Source organism: Balaenoptera ricei, chromosome 11 (genome assembly GCF_028023285.1).
Source record: "Balaenoptera ricei isolate mBalRic1 chromosome 11, mBalRic1.hap2, whole genome shotgun sequence".
NCBI classification, from domain to species: domain Eukaryota; kingdom Metazoa; phylum Chordata; class Mammalia; order Artiodactyla; family Balaenopteridae; genus Balaenoptera; species Balaenoptera ricei.
In genome coordinates, this window is record NC_082649.1 from 32,684,237 (window position 1) to 32,711,148 (window position 26,912).

Genomic DNA, 26,912 nt, shown 5'->3' on the forward strand with positions numbered 1-26,912 from the left:
TGCTGAAGGAAAAAAAAGTCATCAGAAAGAGGATGGGGAAAGGGTAGCGTGAAAGGAAGGGGTCAGCAGCTGGAACAGACCCTGCCATGTTAGAGGAGACACAAGGCTTTCTAAACATGCCCAGCTGCCTACCCATCTCCTCCCCACCTGTCAATAGCTACCTGAAAGGGCCAGGGCCTTATGTCCAGAGACAACCCCCAAGGGCAGTTCTGCTTGGGCTGTGTTGAGTAGGATGGGATGGACAGATGGGGCCTTTTGCGACTGTTTTCTTTTAAAGGAGGCCCAGAGAAGTTGTCTGACCTTGCTCAAGGTCACTTAGTAAAGAAGATTAAATGCCCCACCTCCTCCCAGACTTAGGCAAACACAGACAGCTCTGATTAGCTCTGTAAGGAATGGGCGACAGGGACTGGGGTGCAGTGTGTGTATGTAGGCGTGTTGGTAAGAGTTGTGACTAACATAAGCCCTCCCTCCAGGTGGCTTGCCTGGGACCCCTCACCTGAGCACGGTAGGGTACAACTCCGACGTGAACAGGTAGGCAGTGGTGAAGGCAGCTTCAGAAAAACCTTTCCCCATCACCGCCAGGGCGGTGCTCCAGGACTTCACCTCTGGAGGAAAAGGGGTTCAGGCAGTGAGCAGGCCTTGCAGGAGAACCGAGGTTCTCCCAGGATAGGAGGTGGAGCCTCCGGAGAGGGCCGGACTTAACTGGCCTTGAGTCGGGGCTTCCGGGAAAGGGCGGGGGCGGGGCGGTTCTCGGCCAGGAGGCGGGGCCTACGGGAATGGGCGGGGGCTTGGGGCGGGGCTCACCGGAGGACACCAGCAGCCTGAAGCCCAAGGCGAGGGCGGCGCCGAGCAGCGTTCCTGCCAGCGTGAGGCGGCGTCCAGCGTGGCGCACCGACAGGTAGACCAGCAGCTTGGAGGGCAGCTCCACGGCCCCGAAGAGCAGCTGCGTCTGGTACACGTTCAGCCCCAGTCCCGACACATCCAGGCTCACGCCATAATAGGAAAAGTTCACTCCAAACCTGAGGGGGGTTGCGATACCACTCAGGGGTCCTCCTTCGCGCCCCCTTGTCCTCTCTTCTCAGGAGCCTTGGCCTTTTAGAGGGGCCGTCTCCCCCACCTTCGGAGCCCGCTGCCCACGGTCTTCCGTGTCCCCATAATCCCTTCTGAGTGTGCAGCACATGCCAGTAGCCCAAGCACCTTTACCTAATCTTCACAGCAACCCTGTGAGATAGGAACTAATAGCGTCCGGTTGTACAGAAGAGGCACTGAGGCTCAGAGTGTTAATTGACCTATCAAAGGGCTCACAGTAAGGAGGTGGCAGAGCCTGAATTTAACCCCACGTGTCTCTGATGCCTGCTCCATCCTGACCTCCTAGAGCCCCTTCCTCCCTAGAGGCGGATCCTCCTGCCATCCGCAGTTACAGTTTCACTTGTCCCTTGTCCTCTCACACTCAGCACCAGTGGAGTGTGCCCCTCCCCCACCCCACCAGGCCCAGGTCAGCCCCCTCCTCACCACACCACCATGCAGCACAATGAGATGTGTCGCAGCCTTGGTGTCCGGAACAGGTCTAGGTATGAGGGTCTTCGGACCACTCGCTCCGCAGCAGCCACTTTGCTCAGAGCCTGGTGAGGAAGGAGAAGAGTTTGTGACATCGGAGTTGGCTATGTGGCCTGAGCAAGCAAGGCACCTTTTTCTCCCTGGGTCTCCATCCTTCTCTTCTGCAGTAGTGGGGGAGGGGATGCACGTGGGAGCTGAGTAGGGTGGGCCCTGAGTCAAGGGTGTGGCCCACTAGGGCCAGTAGGACATCCTGAAGAGTTTGGAACACTCCACTGGGAGTCAGGAGCTTTTCTTGCACACAGAGTGGACCCCAGGAAGGGGACCCTTGACACAGGGCGCACACACACACACACACACACACACACATGTGTACTTGCATGCACTCACACATACATTCACTCTCACCTCCTGGCTCAGGCCGTCCTCACCCAGAGGCCGCCCATTGAGCCTGGCACAGCGGAGCAGGTACCTGTGGGCCTCTTCCACACGGCCCTGGGTCAGAAGCCAGCGTGCAGACTCAGGCACCCACCTGGGGGGGCAGGAGGAGGCCCTTCAGTCAGAGCGCCCTAAGCCACATCTCCCTCCTGGGCACACCACAGGCTGTCAGCTTCCAGGCTCTTCCCCACACAGTCCCCTCAGCCTGGAATGTGTTCTCTTCCCAAGCCCTCCTCACCTGATGAACTATTATTCATCCCTTAAGGCCCAATTTCAAAGCCACCTCTTCCCACTCTTCCTTGCCCAGGCCTAGGTCCTCCACAGCCTGGGAGTCCCTTCTCTACTCAACTGAATTGGTCTTGCTCCCAAAACCTCAGCCCCCAGGACCAGCTACCCACTTCACCCACAGGTGACAGGAGGGCATAGGATGAAAGAGAGACAGACATACAGACATACCCACAGGGATCATCCAAAACCAGTTCATTTTGGGTAGGCAATGAAATGCCCATCTCACCCAGCCCCCCCACCCTCCTGCTTGGACTCCCTACCCCTGTGCTGGCTTTGCCACCACCCCCACCCCTCCAGGGCGCCAGCCTGTCTGTGCTTGGCTCTGTCTCTTCTGTCACTCATGTGTTCATCTCTATCTGTGCCTCTGAGTCTACCTTTCTGTCCTGGTCTCTCACTGTCTCTCAGTGGTTCTGCCTGTCATTCCATCTCTATCTCTCTATATTTTGTTCCCTGTTTCTCTGCTTCACATGCCTGGTGCCATCTTCTTTGTATTGATCTCTGTCTCTCTTTCTCTCTGTTGGTCACTGACAGTTTCTCTTCATCTCTCAGTCTGTCTTCGAATCTCAGCCTCTGATTAATTCTGTCTCTGGCCTCCTGTATCTCCCACTCCCCAGCTACCCCCAGGTCTCACCAGATGCTGAGGATGCCTGGGGCACAAGGCAGGGTGACAGCCAGCAGAAGCCATCGCCAGTCCCGTATCAGGTAGCCGACCAGTGCCAACAGCATCACACCCCCTGTCCAGAAGGTGCTGCTCAGGACACCTGCCACAGTACGGTGTCCCACGTCCAGCCACTCCAGCTCTGGACCCAGGGCGCGGTTGAAGACAGGAAGACAGTTAGCAAGGGCCAGATGGGCTCAGTCTCACCCTTGACAACTGCCTCCCTGCAGTCTTCTAGGCCCTACCCGTCCTTTGCCTGCCTCACCCAGTGGCATCACGATGATGGTGAAGCCAGCCAGAGCCGTGCCAGTGAGGGTGCGAGTGATGGCAAACATGGTGTAGCTGACTGAGGCTGCAGATGCCAGGCCCAGCACCAGGGAACTCACATAGGCCACGAGCAGCAGACGGCGCCGCCCAAACCTGCACAGGGGTCATGCAGGGTCAGCGCCCTGTAGAAGGGAAGTCCCAAGACAAAGGTATACTAGGCCCATACCCCAGCTAGTGGAAAGGGTTCCCCACCCCACACCCTTATTGGCCCCCCTACCTCACCCCACCTGTCAGACAGGTATCCGAAGGCCACGGCCCCCACCAGCACACCGGCGAAGAAGAAGGTGGAAGTGGCTCTGTTCAGGCCTTTCTGCTCACACACCAGGTCCCACTGCAGGGACAGGCAGGGAGGGGCCTCCTATGGGCACAGGGCCCTCTCCAGCTGGTACCAATCCCTCTTCTCCTAGACCCCAGGTTCTTCTGAGGTCAACTGTGCCATCCTGGTACCTCCATGTCAGATAGCCCCCAACTATTCACCCCAGCTTGGGGGGTGGAAAACTTTGCCCCTCCCCAATTCTGCAGCCTCAGTGTCTTCCCATAGAAGGCCTTGACCGTGACAACAGGAGTTCTGCTCCTTCCCAGAGAGACTCTGCCCCCACCTGCACTCCTCTATATGGATTATGCAAATTCTAGACCTGGGGCCCGGAAAAAAGGAAGAGAGAGGAATCCTCTATTGTTTCTCCGCCTCTTACTACAGAAACACCCTTCTCAAATCTCTGCCCCAGCTCCCTAGAGCCATCTTAGCCCTCACCTGCCCTAATCACCTCGCAATTAATAATAGCAGCTCTCACATAGGGGCTTTACTACAAGCCAGGAACGAAGCTCAGTGCTTTGAATTTCTAGATCCCATCTACAGATTGGTAAACTGAGACTCTAAATGGTAAAATAATGTGTCTAATGCCCACATGGTAATCACCCAAGGCAATGGCAGGCCCATCCACTCACATGTCCCCCAACCTCCCAGCACGGGTACCTCGGTTGCAATGGTGGAGGAGAATTCCGAGTGGTCGTACTCCCAGCCCTGAGGGCAGGGCACTGTGGAGGGCTCACCCTCCAGCTGCTCCCCAGGGCTCTGCCCCCCTCCCCACAGCGTGGTGTTGGGGAGCGCCTGGAGATGGGTGAAGAGGAGGCAGGAGCTGAGCCTGCCATCAGGCTCCCGGGGCAGGTGGGCCTCCACCCACTCATCCTGGTGACTGAAGTTGGCAGGGACTCCAGGCAGGGCACAGCGATGGGCTGGCACAGCAGCCAGGAAGATGGGCAGGAGGAAGTGCATGGGCAGCAGCACACGGGGCAGGGCCAGCAGTGCCACGTTCCGCAGCTGGAAGGGCCCAAAGCCTCCCACCTTGTGTAGCAGCTCCTCGAATCCCATGCTGCCCACCCACCAACCTTCTCCAGCACGGACTCCCTCTGTAGTGCCCAGCCCAGCTCAAACTGCCCACCACTTGGACCCTTGGACTCTGGAGGCGGGAGTAGACTGACTGATGAGCAGAGAGCCTGCAGCCAGAATCCAGCCCTCAGGGGCTGGCCCAGGATTGGGCCCTCCCAGGCCACCTAGGTCTCCAGGGATCCCTGCCTGTCTGGCCCAGTGCCTGGGGGGAGGGGCTGCCATCCATTCAGAGATCACTGACTCTGTGGCTCTGGGACTTACATATTGGTGCTCAAGGACCAAGTGGGGCAACCTTGGGCTGCCATGATGGGGTAGCTGGGTATGTAGGAGGTGAGGCCCTAGCCCCTTGGTCAGCAGAGCTTCCAAGGGTCCCTAAAAGGGGAGGTCCCCTGGAGCATAGTGCCAGCTCTCCCTGGATGCCCTTTGTCCTGTGAAGCCTTAGTTCAGTTTTGTCTATTTGCAGCCACAGCCTGACCAGCAGCTCAGGATGCAAGACTGACAGCCAGGCCCTAACCAGGTGAAGGGTTCTTCCTGCTGAGCCACAAGGCCTCCCTGTACCCCTACCCGGAGCTTATGCCCTGGCCTGAGACACATCTGGAACCACACTGGACAGCCTGGCTGATCTGGGGGTCCGAGACCTATCACCCTCCCACTTCTTCACTCAGGGGCTCTTCCCATATACACAGTTCCTTCTGCCTGCCCTCTGCCCCTATTTCAGGAGCTTCCTAGATCACCCCGTGGTGTCTGGGGGGTGGTGGTAGGGAAGGAAAGGGTTTGCCAAGGTCCTGGCATAGTTGCCTGCAATGAATGCCTAAGACTCAGAATTTGTCTGACTCCCCACTCAGTTCTCATTCATGTCCCCCTGCCGCGAAAGCACAGGGAAAGCCAGATTTATTCTGATCTGATTCTCCAAACACCAGGTTGGCAAATAAGCTTCTAAAGAGCCCAAGCTACAAAAATATTTGAAAACCTCTTATTTAATCTAGCCCCCACTTTGAAGAGTTAAGAAAAACTGTTTGGGAGGCTGGGAACACGGCTTGCTGGGTTCACACAGTGACTCAGCAGCAGAGCTGGAGAGAGGACCAGGACCCCTGACTCTTGCCCGGGCCTTTGACCCAAGCTGCTGAGCTGGAGATGTTCCAGTCTACCCTAGGCTGGGCTCCCTGAGAAAGCTCTGGGAAAAGAGCTAAATTGTTGACATGGTGTGTGTTAATGGTGATGCTAATAGGCTTGGGAGTGAGGGCAGTGATTTGGTGGTGGTGACAGGAGGTGATAATAGTAAAAGATATTGAGTCTCTAGTGCGACCTCAGCATTCGGTAAGGTACAAAGATGCCTCGGCCACAGTCCCTGCCCCCAGTGAGCGTGCAGTCTGGCGAGAGGGTTAAAACAAGTGATACAACACCCCCTGCCTCCAGTCTCACCCCTCTCAACACACCCACCACAATGAACATTTTAAAACACAAATCTGACAGGGTAATGTCTCTGTTTAAAACCCTTCACCATGGTACTTCCCTGGCGGTCCGCTGATTAAGACTCCGCCTTCCAATGAAGGAGGTGCGGGTTCAATCCCTGGTCAGGGAGCTAGGATACCACATGCCTCTCGGCCAAAAAACCAAAACATAAAACAGAAGCAATATTGTAACAAATTCAATAAAGACTTTTCAAATGGTCCACATCAAAAGCAAACAAACAAAAAACCCCTCATGAGCTCCCTCTGCTGGAGGGTGGAAGTCCAGCTCCCTAGCTTGGCCCATATGACCCTCCATATGACTCCTCTCCCCAAGTCTGTCTCTGACCCCTCCCCACCATGCCCCATTCCCTCCAGTACCATGGGTGCGGTCCTGAGGGCAGCCCTGGCCTCCCTCCTATTCACCTGGTGGATGCCCCAGGCACTCTGGAGACCAGCTCAAGAGTGAGAAACTCCTTTCCTCTTGCTCTCACCCATATGCGACCCCCACATTGTTGGTTCCTCCCTCATTTGATACTATGTAATCATTTCTATAAAAATATAAAATACCATAACTGTTTGTGGTTCCTGAGAGGTAAGTTCTGCAGCCATCTCGTCACCATGGTCCCTCCAGCGACTCCACAGGGGAATACTCTGAGGTTTTTCCACAGCCAGAGAGAACAGCCAATGAGGCCAACCCTGGGCATTGGCTGTGGTGCCTTCATTTTCACAGTGGAGGGTTCTCTCCTGCCTTAACATGAGACGTAGCTAATAGTCACCTCTCTCTCTTTGCATTGGCTTCTAGGCAACTCAGATCTAAATCTGAAGCCCCTTTCTACAGAGAGTAATTTGACATTAACTGTACCCCCAGCTTCATCTTATTCCCTGCCTCCACCCCATATGGCAGCTCTCCTCTCTGATGTCATCAAGGAATGGTGGTGACAATGACCGTGATGTTTGGAGGCTGGAAAAGCAAGGACAAGCAAGGTAGGAAATGCCAGGAGTCTAACCAGAGTACTGATCAGCTCTGAATCACCAGTCAAGAGCTGGTTTTGATTAAATTTTTAACCATCCCCATGCCCCTCCAACCTGGGAATCCAAACTTAGGCTCAGAGGCCAAGATAGAAGGAGACCCTCATTTATACCAGACTAGATGAGAAGGAGCCTTGTGCACTGGAAAAACAACAACTCCTTACTTGAAATTACGCTAGAACTGTTGGAGGGTTTGGGAAAGAATAAGTTTCTGGGGTAAACAATTCCCTATTTGGGATTGCCTGCAATAGAGACTTCTTACACTTTAGTGTTTCTTACTCTTTTGCCTCTCTCTCCACTGAGTGACCTCCCTATCTTACTTGGGGCTTCACTGACCATTAATCATTGCTACAATCCAGGTAATCATTTCCTACATTGATGATGGTGGTAATGACAGAATCCATTGTAGTGGGAAATATGGTGATGGGATGGATGGTAAACCAGCGATGGAGGTGGGAATACTGATGGCAGAAATGATGATGATTGGAATAGGGATGAAGGGTATGGGGCTAGGGATAGTGGTAATAGTGATGTGGTTATGAGGGCAGTGGTGGTGATGAGGATTATGTGGTAGATGATACTGATGGTGGTGGTGGTGGTGGTGGTGGTGGTGGTGATGATGGTGAAAATGGTGGCGGTGGTCATGCTGAAGATATATAAGCTCCTGGAGAACAAGAATTTTGTCTCTCTTGTTAATCGTGTCATCAGAGCCTAGTGGTGGTGATGGTGATGGTGGTGGTGACTGCAGGTGATGGAGAAGGGTATCTGTGATTTGAGTGATAAGGGTGCTGGTAGTGGTGGGTAATAGAGTTAGAAGTAGGTAATGGAGATAGAGGTGGTGATTGTGGTAAAATTGATGGTGGTGGCAATGGGTGATGTTACACTGCTTTGGGCTTAATTGTACATGGGATGAAGAGGAATGCAGAAGATGCCACCTGGAACGGATGAAAATGGGCTTGTCTCATATTTCCCTCTGACTAATGGCCAAATTCCAATGACCATGCAGATTCTCCTCCCCCATCACCACATCACCATGGGCAAGACTAGGCTCCTGCATCGGCTGAGGACTTAGAAGTTCATCTTGACCACCCTTCAGTCTTGGCTTGGTCTCAGCTCTTATCCTGGCCTTGACTCCTGAGTAGCCAATGGGAAAATCTCAGCAGGCCCCAGTGTATGACGATCAGAGACATGACACCCTCCACATTCCCACTCTGGTCTCTTTTTTCCAGAGTGTCCCCCAAGGACCTCTCTTTACTAACAAAGGCCCCTCCAGTGTCCTGGGTCTTTTGGCCCCTATCAAGCCCCTGATTGAGGAACCTTGCTCAAGCCACTCATTTCTCTGTGCCGCTGTCCTCAGAGCTCTCTTGGCCCTAGAACAGAAAAGATAGTCTTTCTGAGGGAGTGGAGAGAAGGTCAGCGGGGGGCTGGGCAGGTCCTCACCTGTGGAGCCAAGCTGTGAGGGAAGTGAGTGTGCCTTGCAGGTCTCAGGCTCCTGGGGGAGGAGGGCGGTCAGGGGTTCTCTGTAACCCTCTAAAGCTGTCCTCCTTGGCATAGCCCACCCCTGCCGCAGGCTTGGTCCTGCCCCCCCTCACTCCTCTCTCTACTCCCCAAATCACACCAGTGACCACCACACTGAACCACACATAGTCCTCACACCTCCACACCTTGCCCCCGCTGCTCTTTATGTGCCCAACTCCTGTTTCTCCTTCAAAATTCAGTCTAAGAGTCATATTCATCAGAGGGCCTTCCTTCAAGTTTGCAGTCTGGCCTGGGAGGCCCTACCTAAGCCTCATGTATCAGCGCACATAGAGCCTCGTGTAAAGTGAAAGTTAATTTACAGCCACCTCCTAGAGGGCACACTCTGCCTTGTCTCAGTTCCTGGATGGTGTCCCATGTCTGGCATAGCCTCTGGTACATGTGGGGCTCAGAATTAGTTGAACGAATGAATGATTGAAGAAATTCTAAACAGCAATGAATGAATAGTCCTTGGCATTCTTTCATTCATTCATAATAATAAAAGAAATTAAAAAATAGAACAAGATATAATTTTTCATCTACTTGATTATTCTGGGGATTTCTCCTAGAATTAGACTTGTAGACGTAAGCAAAGATTGGAGCCAGCATGTTGATTTTGGCACTATTTGAAATAGTGAGAAGTTGGAAAGACTCTAATGAAAGCACAATGTGGAGCTGGTTAGATAGATGATAGAACATTCATGCCATGGACAATTACGTAGCCATTAAAAAGAACACAAGGATCCTGCTACATTGCTGGCGGGAAAGTAAAATGGTATAGCCCTTGTGGAAAAGTTTGGTAATTCCTCAACCTATTAAACATAGAGTTACCATATGACCCAGCAATTCTACTTCTATATTCTACCTATATACTTAGAATATATACCCAAGAGAAATGAAAACATATGCTCACACAAACACTCGTAAATGAATGTTCATAGCAGCATTATCCATAATAACCAAAAGGTAGAAGCAACCCAAAGCCCATCAGTTGATGAATGGATAAACAAAATGTTGTCTATCCATACAACAGAATATCATTCAGCCCTAAAAAGGAATGAAGTACTGATAAAAACTAAATATGATGAACCTTGGAAACATTCACCTTGGAAGCTGTGCAAAGAAGGCAGTCACAAAGAGCCACATATGGTGTGATTCCAGTGATATGAAATGTCCAAAATAGGCAAATCTATATAGAGCCAGAAAGTAGATTAGTGATTGCCTAGGGCTGGAGGGGTTCGGGGGAAATGGGAGTGACTGCTATAGGTATGGAGTTTCTTTCTGAGGTGATGTAAATGTTCTAAAATTGATTGTGATGATTGGTTGTACAACTCTATGATATACTAAAAACAAGGAAGATCTGTATTTTAAGACATTGTTGGGTGTAAAAATCATGTTTCAGAACAGTAGGTGTAATATGCTCCTCTATTTATAAGACATATATATGGAGAGAGTGCTATTATTATAAACATAAAAGAAGGGCTGAGATGGTATACACCAAGTGGTTCACAGGGGTTACCTGTAGATGGTCACATTTGTGGATGGGAGGCTTTCACGTTTTATTTTATATGCTTTTAGCACTTGCCTTTTTACTACAAATATGACCTGCTTTTGACATTTTTGAACAAGAAGGAAGGTAAAAGCATGTGGGGGCCCCACTGAAAGCTAGTGAATCAGACCCTAGAGCCCCCTTGCATCACGTCAAAAGAAAGGGGGGCCCAGGAAGTCACGGAGGGAAACAGGAGATGGTTACACAGGTTCTGGAATGTCAGAGCTGTAGTGGAGTGGTCTTCTCGGAGGGAGAGCAGGACATCAAAGCCTGGGCCCTTCTCCCTCTGATCCCAGACAGGGCTGGGAGCCTACCCTGGGACAGAAATTGCTTACGTATTGCCTAGGTGAAAGATTCACACGTAGTGAACCTAGGATCCAAAATGCAAAAAGTACAGCAAGTACACTACACTGCAGCCTCCCTCCCCCCAGCTCGCCTCCCAAACCAACCAGAGGCCTCTAACTCATCTACACAGTTGGACATTACACACACAGTTCTTTTACTGTATACAGAAAGCCACCTCCTTCATTGTAGAGCTTCACAGTACCCCACGATGTCACATGGGTGGCCATGTTCTACTAACAGGCCCCAATTAATGGACATTTAGATGGCTTCTGAGCGCTTGCTTTTACAGGTCTACAGTCTCTTACCCAAACCATTGAAAATCTTTTAGAATCCAGAATATATTAATATTTAGAAAGGCAATTCAGTGCATATTCCATATATTATGAAACACCCTAGTAGGATCTAAGGCAGTGCCGTGCAATCAAACACATTAATATTTCCACTGCAAACATGTATGATAAATGGAATTAATAAAGACTATAAATGGTCTTGGCAGGTTTTGATACCAAATGAGTTTATGCCAATCTAATGGGAAGACTCCCAAGTTTCAGAACTTTTTGGCTTTCGGAATTGCAGATGAGGCTTTGCAGAGTTCAAAGAATGCTGCCATGAATAACTTGGGACACATATCATTTTGCAAGTTTACAAGTATACCCATAGGATACATTTCTAGGAGTGGAGGCTCTGTTCATTTGTGATTTTCATAGATTTTGTTAGAATAATGACCATTTATCTTCCTTGCCTGTAAGCTGCTGTACTTTATGGTATTCCAAACACTTGTACTTTTGTCTGTTAATTTTGGGGGCAATGAAAATTCTTCCTCCCTCCCTCTCTGCACAAAGCTAGACTTAGAGTCTCTGGGAGCCAGGGGAGCCAAGAGAGCCTGAGCTTTGCTGTCAGAGACAGCAGGACCACCCCCTTCTACCAGTGTAACCCTGAGCAAATTTCCGGTATCCATCCTGAGCTTCCATATCCTTTTCTGTAGACAATCTGCCTCCATGACAGTCCCTCCCCACTTTCCCACCAACCTGCTCTCTTCTCTCCTGTCTACCCCCAGCCCCAGGGCCTGGGCTTTGCCCTCTCTCCCAAAGGAAAAAGAGTCCAGGCCAACAGAAAGAAAGGTCCACAGGCTTTTTAATGGTGTGATGGCTACTTCCCTTCCGAGACCCGATCTAATCATGACAGGGGCTTCCAGGGGGTGGGGGTGAGGGGTGGACAGGTGCAAGGTGGGCAGAGGCCATGCAGTGACTAGGAGGGGTTGGGGAGGGTGTTACATTCTTTTTGGCATGTAAACATTCTTCAGTGGCTTCCCCAGGGGGAGGGCAAGGGCAACTCTCTGCCCCCTACCCCATGGCCACCAGGGCTGGTCCCCGGAGCTGAGAAGACTGAGCAAGCCAGGCCCCTGCGAAGATCTGGGAAGGGGGCAGCCCACGTGTTTGGGGCCCGGCTCCTCGCCTGCACCTTCTTCGTGCACAGTGCGGCTGGGGAGGGGAGGCATGTTTTGGGGTGAGCAGACCTGCATCCGAGCCAGTGACACAGGCTGTGGTGATGAGGAAATGCTGGAGGGGTGTGGTGGTGGTGGTGGTGTGACACTCTTTTATAGAGAAGGCGCTCAGGACTGGGAAGGCTTGGTGGCGGGGAATGGGTGCCCAAGGGGAAAGAAGCTGCAGCTGGGGGTGGGGGCACTGGAAGGTGTAGTTTCCTCTGCCCTGGATCCTTCTGAGGGAGAAGAGCAGAGTCAGTCCCCTAGCCCCCTCGCACACTCGCCCCTTCCTCTCCTCCCCCCACCTCAGTGACATTCAATGACGCAGAGGCCTGAGGTCAGTTGGGAGCCCTAGGGAGGTCCGGAATCCCAAAGGCAGACAGGGTTTTGTGTCTCTGCCCAGCTCCAGTGCTGGGTGAAGCTAGAGGGTGGGATGGGCCTGGGGCTCTCTCAGGCCGCCCCCTTTTCCCTCCCAACACCAAACCAGGGTGTTGTTGGTCCTGGGGCAGGGGTGAGGCTGGGGGCCCTACATTCACAGTTCGGTTGGTGGCAAGGAGCAGGCCCAGGACCTGGGCACCAGGGGTCATGCCCTGGTCCCCACCTGGCACGAGCTGATTGTCATTCGGAGAAGCTCTAGGTGGGAGGGAGTGGCCCTTCCTCCACCCCCTCTGCTGGATCCAGAGGGCAGCAGAGGCCTTGGGAGGGTCTCGGGTTGACAAAGAGGGCTCTGTCCGGAGAGGTTTCCTGAGTGTTCTAGGAGCTTCTGCGTCAGCATAGGGTGAACCTCGAAGGCCATCCACCCTGGAGTCCTCCCCTGGGCTGGTCTGCAGAGAAACCACCACCTTCGCATAGAAGCAGCTGCCCAAGCTGCTGACTCTCCATCAGGGGCTTCAGCTGGCACCACCAGGCTTCTCTCGGGGCAAATTTCCTCATGGGCATCCTTCTAAGTGATGGTGGCTGGATGCTGCCAGATCACTAGGGCAGGCTGGGACCTTTCTTCCTCTTCCCTTGGTTGTCTTGCCTTGCTCTCTGTGACCCAGGGAAGAACAGAGGGGTCAGGCCAGGGGGCAGAGGCTGTGTGTGCTGAGGATGGAGAAGGCCTGCAGGGGACCTGTCCCAGATAGGCAGGGTTGGCTATCCCTTCTGCAGCCCCTTGGCCCGGATGTAGGCAGTTGAGGCTGATGATGAGTTGGGATGAACTATGCAGGAGCCAGACCCAGGAGGAGGCCCCATATCCATTCATGGAGCAGCAGAGGCCTCACCCGCTGCAGGGACTGCTCAGCCGCATGGGTTGGGATTAGGACAAGAGGGGACAGGCTGAAGGGTGAGCTGGAGGCAGAGGGGACTGGGGCTGGACCTATCACACAAGCATACAGTCTGGAAGTTAGAAGGGCCTTTCTGCCTTGAGGCCAGGGGCCAGCTGTCTGTCTGTCTGCCTATTTCTGCTCTCTCTCCCACTGGGGGAGATGATGGTCTGATACAGCCTACTCCCCACAGGCAGGAGGACAGGGAGGGTGACCCAGCTAGAACTGAGTCCCTGAATCTCCAAAGGGCCAGTGCAGAGAAGATGATAACCAGCCATTCTCCACCTCCACTGAATTCAGGAGAGAGAGACGTTGGCTGAAACTGCAGTAGGCAAGATTGAGGTTAGATGGCAAGAAGGAATTCCTGATGGTGAGGGGTCCTGAGCACTAGAGCCAGGGACAAAGGGAAGGGGTGAAACCTTTTTTAAAGCCCCCCTGCAACTTCCCATTGGGAAACACTTGCCCAGGAAGGCAGCCCACACACACTTGATGGTTCCCACTGAGGTTCCACACAAACTAAGGGGGAGGGGGTCTTTGCACCCTAGAGGCGCAAGGGAGCACCCTTCCCCCATCACCTGTCCACTGCCTCCTACAGGGGTGTCCAGGATGGTGCTGACTTTGGGGCAGGTCAGACCTGCCCCCTCACACCACAGTAGACCAATGGCTCCTAGGTCTCACCTCCCCAACCCCCGTCTGGCAGCTGAGAAGAGCCCTTTCCAACCACCACAGCTCCCAGGAGACGTGAGATTAACCGCTAGTGGGAGGCTGGAGCCTCCACTTCTGGAATTTGAGGCTGCCTTTCCGAAAGGGTTGGGGCGTGTAGCTTTGGCTGGAAGAGGGTCAGGAGAAGGGAAAGGCGCCGCAGGATATGTAAGCAGAGTTCCCTGGGGGGGCTTGGAGAGCAGCAGAGGCCTGGTGGTGAGCAGGGCGTCCCCATTCGTGGAGTCCTTGGTGAAGAGTCGCTGAGCCTTCCCCGGGGCGTAGGGTGAGCCTGCCCCACCTGAAGGGCAGCAGGGGGAGGGGCGGAGACGGGGAAGGATGGGGAGGCGGACACTCCCCCCGCGGCGCCGCGTCCCCTTCCGCAGGGCCGGCGGGTGGGCGCGGCGTGTGCTGGCGCGCGTCCTCGCGGGTGCAGGCAGGAAGCTGGGGCCGCGGGTGGCGCGCGTCAGGCGCGTAAGGCTGTGCTGGGAGCTGTTCCAGTGTGGCCGGCTGCAGGTGGGGGGCCGGGGTGAGGGTGAGGGGCCACGGAGCGCCGCGCGCGTCATTATCTGGCCCCAGCCCGACCCTCCGCAACCCCCGCCCGGCCTTTGGTTGCGCGCTGAGTCTGGAGTTTCCCTCTGGGTCCTTTCTTGGGGCCCCCCGGGGAGGGGGTGCCTTCAGGCTGGGCCCGGGCCTGCGGGGCGCCCCGGGGTGGGGGGGGCCCGGGCCGGGCCTGGTGCGAGGGGGAGGGGCTCTCTTTGCGGGACAGGGACCGGCTCCGAGGGGAGGCGCTGGGATGGTGCGCGGAGGAGGCGGGGAGGCCAGGACTGCGCGGGGCTGGGGGCCTGGTGCCGGCTTGGGTTCGCCCTGGGCCTGGGCCACGGCCGGGGGGCTGTTTGGGACGGAGGTCAGCAGCAATGGCCGTCCCTGGGGGCTTCTGCAGCTGGAGCCTGCGGGAGGTGCGGAGGGCAGAAGGCAAAACACAAGAGGAGGGCAAAGAAACAAAAAGACATTTTCAGAATCTCCCTGGGCACTGAGCTCCAGAGTCCTGCATCCTCAGAGCTGGATGAAACTGAGGAGACCTTGGCACAGATGGGTAAACTGAGGCATGGTGCCCCATCCTCCAGAACGGGACCTCTAAGGGCCACACACTCCCAGGCTGCTACCAAAAGAGCTTGCTCCAGGCTTTCTTTGATGTCTCTGTTTTATCTTTAAAATTCACATGGATTTTACATTCTACTCTATTATATACCCATGTTTATATTAATATGAATAATGTTTTCTCCCAACTATTCTGGCCTTTATCCTTTGGCCTCAAATGCCCCATGGCACACCAGAGGCTGTGTGTGGACCCCACTGGCCCCCATCAGCCTTTTCCCAAGCCCGGCCTCCTTGGCACCCCTCCAGACACACTGCAGCCACTCCCTTGAGCCCAGTGACAGGGCTGGGAGCTGAGTCAGAAGAGAGACTTAGTTGGGGAGGTGGTGGACAGGAGGTGTGGCTGAGGGTCCTTCCTGAATTATCAATAGCACTTGGCTCCGGGGAAGCGTCTGCTGGCGGAAGCCTTCTGTAGTCACCCTCTGCCTGCCCCAGGACTAGCAGCAGTTTCTCACCTGCTGGTGATGGCTGTGTCAGATGCTGGGGCCGCGCCTTGGGGTCTGTCAGGGGGCTGCTGGGCTGCGGCAGGCGTGGGCATGCGGGTGCTGATGGGGCGGGGGATCCGGCTCCGGGTGGCAGCTGCCCGCCCGGCTTTCCTGGGCACCGCGGGCTCAGAGGCAGGCGTGTCCTCCTCGGAGCCTGTGCCTGAGAGCGTCTCAGAGGCACGGCGCTGCTCCTCACTGGAAGAGGATGAGGCCCCAGAGGCCAGGCGCAACAGCAGGCGGCCCTGCCTCTTCTCCATCACCAGCCGCGCCAGGTCCTGCTGTGGTCGGGCCCTCTTGCTCCACCGCTCTTTGGCCGACAGTGAGCCTGAGGGCTCCGAGCCTGTGTCCTCCTCAGACAGCAGGACAGGGATTCGGCTCCTGGGGCGAGGGCCTGGCATGGCATGGCGACTGGGGGAGATGGTGGCCAGTTTCTCGGGACCTGGCTCCAGCAGGGACGCCGGGGCTGGCCCATCGGCAGGGGCTGGGCCATTGGGCAGTGAGTCTGTGGTCACCTCCAAGGGGCTGCTCCCGGGGGGGGCGGACAGGACACAGCTCACCAGCCCTGATATGGCAATGCCGTTCTCCAGGTACACGGAGGCCCCCTCCTCCTCAGCCCTTCCATCAGAGGGCACCTCCAGGCCCAGCTCTCCCCCAGCGCTGAGCTCCTCAGACCGGGAGGCTTGTCCACCGGAAGACATGACATTGAGGTGGGTTTTCTCTGCAATGTGCACAAAGGTCCTCTCGACTTTGGTGAAGGGCGAGGAGGTGACTGCCACTCCCCCTGCCCCTATGGTCACTGCCCCAGCCCCCAGCCCTGTCCCGGTCCCAGGGGGCTTGGGCTCAGACTTGAGGACGGAGGATAGGGTGCCTGGCTCAGACACGTCCAGCTGGCTGCCAGTGGGCTGGGGCCGTTCGTGCTGAGGAGTGAGGGCAGCCAGAGTGCCCAGGTCAGGGTCGGGGGCCAGGTCGGCAGTGACAGGCGACTTCTTCATGTCGCCAGGGGAGACGAGCACCAGCGTTTTGGAGCCCTCCTCAGGCTCCAGGTCCCCGTCAGCCATGGAGGCTCGGCCCCTGGACTCTTTCTGATCATCGGCCAGCAGCGTGGACGGGGCGCCCTCCTGGCTCCGGTCCGTGCTCCTCTCGCTGCCCTCACTGCTGGAGCCACTGTGTGGCCCCAGCACCTCCCCCAGGGCCACTGCCTCCTCCTCCTCTTCTTCCTCCTCTTCTTCCTCCTCTTCCTCCTCCTCCTCCTCTTCTTCTTCCTCTTCTTCTTCCTCCTCCTCCTCCTCCTCTTCCTCCTCCTCCTCCTCCTCTTCCTCCTTCCCATTCGTTTGAGGCTGAACAGGAGCCAGCGGGACCTGCGGGGTGGCAAGTAGCATGTACGAGAAGTCCACCCTCCGGGCCCTGTTGAGCAGCCGAGCCCGTTCGCGGTAATCGGAGAGATCCTTCTTGTAGTCCTGGTAGGGCAGGCTCAGGGGCACGGCTCGTGGGAGACCATTCACCTCAAACGGGGGCGCCACGGAGAATACCTGCAAGGGGCACACACAGGGACCCACTGAGGTCACTCCCCCATCCTGGGCCGGAGAAGGACTGACTGCACTCCCAGGCTAGGAGGCCCATGAGAGTGTGAGTTCCGCTAGAGCACATGCTGGGTCTGTTTTGCTCATTGCTCTGTCCCCAGGGCTTAGAATGGTCCCTGGCACCTAGGAAGTGCTCAGTAAATCTCTGATGAATAACTGTGTTCATGCTCCAGGTCCCCTGAGGTCCCAGGCCTTGATCCTGGTGGCTTTTCTGTCTACCAGTCTCTCCTTTACCCCCACTCTTCTGTATCCTATGTCTATCCTGAAACCCAGAGGCAACTCTAGTTCAATCAACAGAAGAAAATGACAACTGCAAGCCATCATAGCCACCATGTAGGAAACCAGGTCCAGAGAGAGGCAGCAAGTGTCTGGGTCAGCCCTCACTGCTTCCTCACAGGGCACAGTTCCTCTGTAGCCAGGGAGCTGGCCACCAGGGCCACCAGAACCTGTCAGACAAGGGCAAAGTGCAGGCCGTCCTCCACCCCTTGAAGTGCAGGCTGGGCCCCTGGAGCTCCAGCCCCCTTCCCACCTGTCTGTCAGCCAGGAATTTTCCAGTCCTCTATAGGTACGTTTTGAATCCACACTTCCTCCAAAAACTCACAGCCAGCCTATGAAAGGCAGTTTCTTTTCACTTGATTTAAGTTTTACCCTTTGAAGCTTTGTGCAGAGTTCTTGGCAATGTGATGGCATGTCCTTGGTTTTCTACATTCTTGCCACATCTCCCCTTAGCCCCCTTCCTTCCAGACTCAAAAGGCCTGACCATCTTACCAGGACCTCAGCTGCTGTGTCTTCTCTAGCTCCGCCCTTGTCAATCACACACATCCCCAGGCACCCACAATGCGCCAGGCCCCATTAGGGCTGACATGGCTTTGTTCCTGGTGGGATGGTACTGATGGTATCCAGCACTTTGTTAGCCTTTTGAACACACAGGGCCTCTGTTTTCCTAAACACAGCCCATGCAGACCAGAAGCCCTGGAGGGGCTCCAACACCTTCAGGTGGCATCCAGACTCTCAGGGAGTCCTGCCAGGCATTCCTCTTGAACATCTGTGTCTGCTGCCCTATGCCCATGGGCACAGCCCTGTCCTGCCTGGTGGTTCCCCAGCCATCAACCTGTTTTTTCCATTCTGCATTGCCCATCCGTTCTTCCTACAGCTGCCCAAGTGATCTTCCTGAAACTTAAATCTGATCCCATTTGTCTCTGCTTCAAACCTGCAGAAACCTATGGTGGGTCCCACAGTCCTCAGGAGACAGATTCAAACCTATAGAAACCTGTGGTGGGTCCCACAGTCCTCAGGAGACAGTTTCAATCTTTGGCTTGGCACATGAGCATCCCCACCCCCCACCTTGTCCCCACCCCACCCCGTGATCTGACTCCTACCTTGTGCTCTAACCTCACTTTGAGCAGCACCCTCTGGTCCCCCACTTATGTTCCAGCAGTTCTCTAAATGCCTCATGCATCTCACACTTCTGGGTCTTTCCCTAGGCAGTTTCCTTTGCCCAAGGGTTCCTCTCACTCTCTCTATTGACATGACAAATTCCTGTTCTTCCTCCAGGACCCAGCTAAAACAGCTCATTTCCCCAAAAGCTTCTTGTCCCCCCACCAAGCAGACTTCATCACTCTACTTGTTTTCACACATCCTTCCATTACAGAACCTCCCATCCTCTATTTCACAAGCACGTGTTTACATGGCTCTCTTTCTTGATAAACACTGAGCCTCTTAAGGGTTTTTCATTCATTCATTCATTCATTCATTCAAGAAGTCCTTGAATGTCTATCATCTTGGCCGCTGTGTTAGAGGCTGTGAATTTGTGGATCAGCAAGACAGATCTGGTCCTTGTTTTCATGGAGTGTGAAATCTTTAGATTAGGAAATTAAATGGGGATAATGCATTCTCCACAAAGGCTGTGACCATAAAAGAGGTCATGTTAGCAATGAGTCTGGCTTATAGCAGTTGATTGATAAATGTTAGCTCCCTCCCCACCCTGCTCACTCTGGTTTGAAGATCATTGATCCCTTCCTCAACCCCAGAAACTCCTGGATGCCACACCTGTGGGCGGGGGGCGGGGGGTGGGGAAAGAAGGGGCTCTCCCAGCTGAGGTCTCTGTGCAGTCAGCCCAAAGGCTGGTGGAGGGGAAGGAATCCCCAAGGCCAAGATTTGCTCAAGGCTGTGACTTCTCCCTTCCTTAACTGCCATAATCTTCCTCACAATCAGACCATCAGTGAGGCCTTGATGGAGTGGGGAGGAGTGATGCCAGACAAAATAGCATCAGACACCGGATAGGACCCCAGCACACTCTGGGGTGTGTTCTGATTATGTTTTTATCCTGTCTGGCTCAGAACTCACCCACCCAGCACTAGGTACATCCTACCCAGCAGGGATATCCTTTAACCCCACCAAGCCATTCTTTCTCAGCAAAACCTCTGCCTATTTTCCCTGTCCCATCTCTGACACTTTGGGCATCCCTGTTAGAACCACCTTGTCCCCTGCCATCTGGCCAGTTCTTGGATCTCTCAGGAAAAGCCCCATCCATAGGATGGATCCTCTGCTCACAGTGCCCACATTAGATGATCATAGCTGGAACCCTCTCTCCTTTCATCTCAAAGCCCTCCCCTTCCATTACATGGGAGGGATGAGGGATGAGAACTGGAAATCAGGCATCACTGATAATATCAGACTGGGAAACTGAGGCCTGGAGAGAAGCATCAACATGCCCAAGTCACAAAGCACACCACCCAGGGTAGCCCAGAACTCAGAATTCTTTCCACTGCCTCACTGGCCTCCCATCCTCCCACGTGGAGAAACTCAGGACCCTCTGCCCTTTAGCAGAGCTGTGAACCTCAGAGTAGGGACAGGTTTGCCCTAAGCATCACTGCCAAGCCCACCCTGGCCTGGGCATGCTGGGTTTTCTATTTCAAAGCCCCTCCCCATCTGGCTCCATGTTGGGGAGGGCCAGGGCTGGGCTCAAGTTCCTCCCTCCTCAGAGAGCGGGAAGTCCTCCCACACCCTTTCTGGCCTCTCCTGGTTGCCTGTGCCCAATGAGTATTCATCCATTCGCCCATGTGATCCTGTGCTCATTCAATCAGCCAACGGTCACTGGATAGCCTCTGTGTGCTTGGCCCTATAGACCTGAGGACACCATGGGAGGGGGACAGCAGTGACACTCTCCCAGTCTATCTCAGAGGGAAGAAACAGTGCTGGGTGTCACCAAGCGGAAGTTGGGTTCTGGGGAAGCTCACACCTTCCTGCTCCCTTCCCAGGGCAGTGGCCCTTTATGATTCCAGTCTGCTTATTGTGGTACTCCAGCATGCTTGGCACAACGTTACTTGGGGGTGCTTTTTAAAAAAAACAGAGCCCTGAGTCCTACTCCCTAGATTCTGTAGGTCAGAGATGAGGCCCAGAAATCTGTTTCAAAGCTCCCTGGTGAACCAAAGGCCAAAGGCAGATGTGGTGAGGGTGAATAGTGTGGGAGGAGGAGAGGCAGGCCTTTGGAGCTGAGACAGAGAGAATGAAAGCCTCAGCCCTCCCCCTGCCTCCGCTGAGCCCAGAGCAGCAGCATGTGGCCTCACCAGCTTCAGAACTCAGCCCAAGCCCGTGTTTACTCCAGTCAGCCGGAAAAGTGAACAGAGGTAGACAGACCAGACTCCCAACTGCCCCTGCCACCAACAAAACTGGGCTCTCCTCAGCCTTGACTTCTCTGCTACTGATGCTGGAGACAGGTTACTCCACATACCCCCATCCCCACACAGAGTGCATTGAGCAACTCTTGCCTGGACCCTAGCCAGTCCCAGACATTGTGCACTGCACATCAGCCCACAGTCCCAAGGTCAAAGAAGGGGGGGCTGCCGACGGACAAGAGGAGTGTGAACTCTGACACCCCGCCCCTCCCTCACTGCAGGGCGGGGAGGGCTTTGTGCCTCTCACAGCAGTGCCCCATCTCCTCCCTCAGCAGCTGCCCAGCGCATACCTCCCATCTCCCCTCCTCCCCAGGGGACCCTCCCCCCACAATTGCCATAATTTCCCAGACTGAAAATTGGAGATGAGAAGTCAACAGGGTAGCTTCCTCTGCCGACCTCTGCCTTTCCCAGATTCTTCATCTGTCTGTCCGGGTCTCTATTCTTGAACCACATCTGCCAAGCCAAGAGCCCTCCCTCTGCTCCTCCACCCCACACCCAGGGGTGCCACCCACCCCGGGCACACTGGCCTGTGGCAGTCATCTGGGTGGAAGGGGTAAGATGACCTGGGAAGGCAGCTGCCTACCCTAGGTCTCTACAGATCCTCACATACTTGACCCCCAGATCTCAGTATCCCCAACCCCTCCCTGGCTGCCCCAGGGCAAGGATCTGACAGCATGGGGACATTCTAAGTGCTCTGCGGGTCAAGAAATGCAGCTGTAGCTTGCCCTTCTTCTACCCGCACACTTGCTTTAGGCCCCAAGAAAAGTATCTTCCTCTTTTGGTGCTGTGGCTGCAGGCTTGCAGGGGTGGGGTGGGGGACAGAGAGAGGGTGAGCCCCCCTCCACTTTCACCCTCTCTCTCTGCAGTCTCCAAAGTCTCTGCGAGCCTCTCCTTCTTTGTGTCCCACCCCTCTCCTTGTCCTAGTTCTCCCTCAACCCACATTCTATCCCTGCATTCCCTTGGCTCTGCACAATCCACTCTCTCACTGATCCCCCTCAACAGACCATTCTCCCCCAAGCCAGGGCTACTTCAGACCCCCCATTAAAGCAGGGGGCGGGGGGAGGCTACAGCGCCCTTCCCTCCCACAGGGCTCTCTGGCATTCTGGCTTCCCACCCCCAGCACACACTTGGCCTCAATTGTCTGATCCATAGGAAACTGATTAGTGCGCCCACCTTCCTACTCCGCATCCCCCCTCCAGCAAGTTGGCGATTTGGAGTCGGCCCCAAAGACCAGAGTCCACCCCCAAAGCCCTCCCGCGGATGAAAGGAGACAGCCAGCCGCCTCGTGAGGGTTGCTCAAGTCCAACTAGGCTGAAACCTCCGGTCCCCTCCCGATCTAGCCCGTCTTAGCGGAGGTAGGAGTGGGGCTGGATCCACTGATCTGGAGTTTGCCCCCCACCCTATCTCTGAGTCAGCAAAAGACTAGACCCTGCCCTCTGCCTAGCCTGGCGACCCCAGAATTGGTTCTGCATCGAATGGTGGGTTAGGAAGGAGGAGGGTGAAAGAAAGCAGGCGAAGTGCAGGTTCCTGGAAGGCGTCTTTAATCAGGAATCGGTAGTACACAAGCTCGCCGGATTGTCTGCATTAACATACAGGGACTTTAAAAGGCACAAGATCCCTCGCACAGCGACGCGTGACGGCGGGGCGCCCCCCACCCCCGCCTGTGCGTGGCCGTGTGCGCGGGGGTGCGTGTCCGTGTCCCACCCCGCTCCCCGGCGGCGCCGCGCGTGTGCGTGTCAGTTTCAAGTGTTGGATTTGTACAGTACTCGCAGTCTAGGGGCGGGGTCTCAGTGCATGCTCTTCTACCCTGGCCCGGGGCCCCCCGACGCCGCTCTGTACACTGAGGACGCACCCCGGAGAGAGAGAGAAAGAAAAAAAAAAGCGTCCCATCTTCCTGTGTGTGTGTGTGTGGTTTCGAGTTTTTCGTGCATGCTTATGCTGGCCGGGGTTGGGAAATAGTGCAAGCTTATAATACAGTATTATTGCAGTACAAAATGGGGGGGGGGGGTTATGATGGGATGGGGAAGCCCAGGAATAAACAGGCTGGGATTCGGGACCTCCGGGAGGGAGGTCCTCTCGCCAACCCCCTTCCTATCCCTCGCTCCCCTCCCCACCTCGATCAGGAAGTCTCCCAACAATGGGAGGGGCCTCCTCGGGTCCCTGGAGGGAAAGGGCTCAGGTGGGCCCCAGGGCTGAGCTTCCCCCATCCCACCAGTCTCACTTCTTAGGGGGCAGGGGCCAGCCCTCTCCTCGCTCAATACCGTCAGCCACAAGGGCCCCGAACCCCGCCTCCTCACCCTCGGAAGCCCCTCCAAGTGGGGGGGCAGGGGTCGACGGAGCAAGTGCAAAGGAAGCAGATGTTGGTCCCTGAGTTTTATTTTCGGGGGTGGGAAGAGAGAAGAGCTGGAAGTGGGGGCATGTTTGGGGACCCCCAGGGCCCTCGGTGTAAGTGGGGTGGGGCAGGAGACACGGACGCAGGGGCTTGGGCCAAAAGGGGGTGTTGGGTGGCTCTGAGAGACCTAGGCTCAAAGCTTGGGTCCCCCTCAACTCTGGGCTCTTTGGCATCCAATTGCAAGGCCAGTTATTTGGGGCGGGGAGGGGGGCAGCTCTGTAGGTGGTGAGGTAACTGGAATCAGGGGTGGGCGACAGGGGCTCTTCGAGCCCGGAGAATTGGCCAGCTTGCCCTCCCAGCCCTCGTCAGCATCCTGCCCTGAAGCCCTGAGGGGCGAGCCACCACTCCAGCCCCGCCCCGCCCCGGGCCAGGGACCCTGCGACCGAGAGCCTGCGGAGGGAAAGCTAACACAATCACAGCGCGGGGCGGGGGCGGCGGGCGGCTGTGGGCGATAACCCGGGGGAGGACTTTAGCAACAGGCAGCTCGGCGGGGGCGGGGCGCAGAAGCTGACACCACCTCGGGTCGCACACATCGGGGCGCCCGGGAGGGCAGCTCTGGCGACGTGAGGGGCGGGTCTTGAGCCGGGGGCTCAGAGGCCTGGCGGTACCCTGATCACGTCGCTTAGCAGCTAGTTAAAAAGACTTAACATACATTCGTGGTGCGACGGCCGCGGGGGCGGGTCCAGGGGTCGGGGACAAAGGGGAATGTGGTAGATGGGGTCCCGATACAGTGATAAACCTGCGAGAGGGGCCCGGAAACACGATCCTCGTGCTCTCCTGGGCGGGGGGCCGCTAGTTTGCTGTCCGGAGAGTGCATGAAGCGTGCGTGCAGCTATGGGTGTGTGTGTGTGTGTGTGTGTGTGTGTGAGAGAGAGAGAGAGAGAGAGAGGGGGGAGCCTGTTAGTCGTGGCAAGGTGAACCCCAGCCCCCCCACCCTCAGAGCCTGTGCAGGTAGAAGGGAGGGTACGAGGTGGGATGCACGGCGGAACCAAGTGGAAGCGGAGGTCTAGGAAGGTTCCCATAGTCCTTTGGGCTTCATTGCCCCTCTTCCCCCACTGCTTCTTAACTATTCACTTGGGGGGCTGGGGCCATTCAAGCCCAGGGGCTCCCTAAGCTGGGAAGCCCACTGGGTGGTGTGAGAAACCATTTGGGATATTTGAGGGATGTGGTCCTCAGGCTGGGAGCCTCTCCCTTAGGGAGAAGGATGCTTTAAAATTTTCAGAGGCTGACCCCACCAGTCCCAGGGGGCACCTCTGTCCCTAATGGGAATAATGCAAACTTTGGGGACGTGCCCCCCAACTTAAGAAGAGTGATTTGCCACACTCCTTGTTACCAAGGACTGCCCATGGGGGTGGGCTGATTCCTGCCCTATGGGTTGGAATCTCAGTGGAGTTTGGGGTGGGGTGGGGTGGTGTTCGGGCCCTCCTTAGAGGTCTATGCTTCCATCCTCAGGTACCAAATCAACCCAAGGACAGCAGGGGATACAGCATTATGCTCCCACAGCCAGGGGCCCCCATATCCTCCCTAAGCATGGTCCCCTCCCCTGGCCACCCAATATAGACACATTGCCACAGCTCCTTCTGCCCACCCCAGTAGCCCAGACCCCCCCAACCACTGCCTGGGCAGACAGCACCACCCCTCCCCAGAAAAGGAGATCTAAGCAGGGCAGAGGAGAGAAATAGCAAAGGAGGGTCCTGGGCCCCTCCACAGAGAGGAACCCTGGCTTTTCCTGGGATTGGAGGGGCCTACCCCTCTTGGCTGGGGGAGCAAGGGTTAAGGTACCAGCATGGCTCAGAGTTTCCACTGTTCCCCCATGTGCTGGGCAGGGCTATTCCCCTTTTCCCCACAACTGGAAACGCAAAGGAGATTGCTGGGTTCGGGATGCTAGCGGCGGGGGTGAGTGTTGAATGGTTATTGCTGTGACCCAAGCTGCCTTAAGTGGGTGGGGGGGGGGGTCTATTCATTACTGAGAATTTACTAGAGCATTTTTCACTGACTCAGGTTCCTGTCCCACAGAGAAAATACTGGTCCTCTGAGGAGGACCCCACTTGCCATGAACAAATCCACCGGCCCACACACACACTCAGGCACACACACCATGAGCTCACTGACATGTACACACAGCACACAGCCCCACTGGCCACGAACTGCCTTCTCTTAAGAAGCCCACCCAGTTTGAGTTCCTGGGGCAGAACACTGCCCCCATTTGAGTGCTACAGCCTTGGATAGATTTGGGGGAGTGGGGGAGTCCTCAGGCTCAGAGAGGTTCAAACTGAGTTCAGGGTCTCTGCCTGTAAACCGATTTTGTTTAGCTCACACAGTGATTTTTCTTTAAAAAGTTGTTGCTTTTAAAAAATTAGAGGCCATTAATTAAAAATTGTGAGATTTCACTTAAAAATTGGAAGATACTGGCAACAATTGGCTGAGCTGAGGATGGTGGTGGTCCCTCTGTTTACCACAATCCCCACAAGTGCCCTCTCCCTGACACTGCTTGGCTCCTGTTGACATGTGAGTTGGTGACATATCACATCTCCATGGTCAGTGGTCACCAATGCCAGTACCTGCCCTGCCTGTGAGCCTGACCCCAAGGATTCCACCAATACCACTGAGGACAGGGTTTTGAGCACCTGCTTTCTCACCGGAACTCTTACTCCGCCCATCTAATCCCCAGAGCTGCTATGGGATGCTTGGGGCCATGTGGGATTGAGAGGTTGGGGTCTCTGGAGAGACAGGGTCCAGCCATTTCAACCAACCCCAGTACTCTGGAGTGACCCCCACCTGGACTCTGGGATGGAGAAGGAAGGAGAGTCTGACTCATAGACAACTTCCTTCTTCCTAGAGAGAGCGAGGAGGGGCAAACCAGAAAGGACAGTAAATAATAAATAGACCAATACACAGACTAAAACGCTTTAAAACTCCCATCAAACAAGACCTCAGTTATTCGGCATTGGTGGGGTTTTTAATATGCTTTTGTAAATTAGATATTCTGATTAATCCATTTAATGCAGATAATACTGGGATCTACTTCCTAGGCTATTATGAGGATTAAACAAGTTATTTTTGTAAAGTGCTTAGATCACTGCCTGGCACATAATAAGCTCTGTGTGCCAGTGACTGTTAAATAAAATAAATTAATTAATAATTGGAAGCCACCACTACATGCAGGGTGTGACTTTAAAGTATGAAAATATCATTTTCCAATACAACAAAGAGTGCTGCTTCTTTTCAAAGACGACCTTGGGGAGGCTATGTGCTTTCCCCAAGCAGGGTATCATTTCTTGAAACACTCTGACCTCTTCTTTGGGAAACCCAAAGGAGCCTGACAACACTCCAGGTCCCTACCCAGCCTGGGACCTAGAGACAGGCACCCCAACTCCAAACCATGCAGGGCTCTGCTGAGCTTCACATGAACTTGCTCCAACACACGTGGCTTCAAATGGCCTTAGATGTTCCAAAAGTCAAAACTACCCTCAAGAGGTCATTCCTAGATGGAGAGGGTGCTCTTGGCCCAGATATCCTCAAAAAGAAACAGATTTTGGAGAAAGGAGAGTGGTGGGTGCAGGCTTAGCTCACATGGATGAGACATCCATGAG

At 55.0% G+C, this 26,912-nt stretch overlaps 2 protein-coding genes across 3 annotated transcripts in view; both read right to left on the minus strand.

Annotated features, from left to right (window-relative positions):
- Positions 1-4,634, minus strand: part of SLC22A7 (solute carrier family 22 member 7) — a 6,333-nt gene extending 1,699 nt beyond the window's left edge. The window contains exons 1-8 of one of the 2 annotated variants that reach the window (XM_059938636.1): positions 4,239-4,634; positions 3,493-3,596; positions 3,204-3,358; positions 2,912-3,080; positions 1,963-2,086; positions 1,513-1,622; positions 805-1,019; positions 497-605 (exon numbers count right to left, since the gene is read on the minus strand). In XM_059938636.1, the coding sequence (XP_059794619.1) occupies positions 497-605; positions 805-1,019; positions 1,513-1,622; positions 1,963-2,086; positions 2,912-3,080; positions 3,204-3,358; positions 3,493-3,596; positions 4,239-4,634 (1,382 nt within the window). Of the gene's footprint in view, positions 1-496; positions 606-804; positions 1,020-1,512; positions 1,623-1,962; positions 2,087-2,911; positions 3,081-3,203; positions 3,359-3,492; positions 3,597-4,232 lie in introns of both variants that reach the window. The other variant, XM_059938635.1, reaches the window with a different exon arrangement.
- A 9,958-nt stretch (positions 4,635-14,592) lies between these two features.
- The window catches only part of TTBK1 (tau tubulin kinase 1), a 35,400-nt gene continuing 23,080 nt past the window's right edge, over positions 14,593-26,912 (minus strand). Inside the window, exons 13-14 of the mRNA XM_059937449.1 lie at positions 15,641-17,199; positions 14,593-14,977 (exon numbers count right to left, since the gene is read on the minus strand). Of these exons, the coding sequence (XP_059793432.1) occupies positions 14,593-14,977; positions 15,641-17,199 (1,944 nt within the window). The remainder of the gene's footprint in view (positions 14,978-15,640; positions 17,200-26,912) is intronic.